This window comes from Aplysia californica, unplaced genomic scaffold (genome assembly GCF_000002075.1).
Source record: "Aplysia californica isolate F4 #8 unplaced genomic scaffold, AplCal3.0 scaffold00020, whole genome shotgun sequence".
In the NCBI taxonomy this organism is placed as follows: Eukaryota; Metazoa; Mollusca; class Gastropoda; order Aplysiida; family Aplysiidae; genus Aplysia; species Aplysia californica.
Window position 1 is genome coordinate 84,133 of NW_004797290.1, and position 1,161 is coordinate 85,293.

The 1,161-nt window shown below is 40.3% G+C and overlaps 1 protein-coding gene across 1 annotated transcript in view; it reads right to left on the minus strand.

The window, feature by feature from the left end:
* The window catches only part of LOC101857852, a gene marked incomplete at its 3' end in the record, with an annotated part of 90,173 nt that overhangs the window by 82,678 nt on the left and 6,334 nt on the right, over positions 1–1,161 (minus strand). The window contains 1 exon segment of the mRNA XM_005090614.2: positions 761–1,147. Coding sequence (XP_005090671.2) covers positions 761–1,147 — 387 coding nt within the window.

The following is a 1,161-nucleotide window of genomic DNA, read 5'->3' on the forward strand; positions in this document are numbered from 1 at the left end:
CTTCTTCTTCTTCTTCTTCTTCTTCTTCTTCTTCTTCTTCTTCTTCTTCTTCTTCTTCTTCTTCTTCTTCTTCTTCTTCTTCTTCTTCTTCTTCCTATCATAATATATAATATGCATAATATCAACGTATATACATATATTAAGCACAGCAGAACGCAACATATATCAATCTGTTTGAGTTATCATGGACGTAGTACATGCATTCACAGGTGATACATTAGCTGCAGAGAACGGCGAAATAAATGAATGCAAAGAGTTATAAAAAAAATCAGAAAGGAAAACAAGAAAATAATGTTTTCAGCATAAGAAAGAATCACTGAGTCTTTGAAAACATTTTGACAACGGCAAAGAGAACTGTAACCCTTGCTTGAAAACAGTTCGCTGCTGATGTGGCCACCAGAAAAGGGAATTGAGATTTTGTATGTCTGTGACGGTGTATATCATTCACGTATTTACGTATTCATTTTGGTGAATGAAATTTTTGTTGTTGGTGATATCGTATATCATTCATTTATTTACGTATTAATTTGGTATGTGGATTTTCGGTGTTTGAGATACTGTATACCACTTTTACGTATTAATTTGGCGAGAGGATTTTCTATATCTGGGATACTATGTGTCACTCATGTCGTATTTAAGTATTAATGTGTTAATGTATCAGTGTATTACGTATGCTATTGTGAAATAAATTAGTTCCTATGGGGATAATAAAATGAAATTTATCTTATCTGTCTCAAGTTTTCTGTAATTCTGTACTTACGCAGAGGACCGGAAGTGGGGGCTTCAGTGGTTGACTTCGACTGCTGAGGAGTGCCGGTATCTCCTGCAACAGATGGCGCTGCGCCGGTACTAGTAGTTCCACTATCCGGTGTTGTAGCTGTATCGTTGTTAGAAGACGCTGATGCTGTGCCCCCATCAACGGCGACAGTGGCATCATCACCACCTGCAGAAGCTGTGGTATCACCACCATTACCAGCAGGAGCTGTGGTACCACTATCACCACCATTACCAGCAGGAGCTGTGGTACCACTATCACCACCACTACCAGCAGGAGCTGTGGTACCACTATCACCACCACTACCAGCAGGAGCTGTGGTACCACTATCATCACCACTACCAGCAGGAGCTGTGGTATCACCACCACTACCAGCAGGAGCTGTG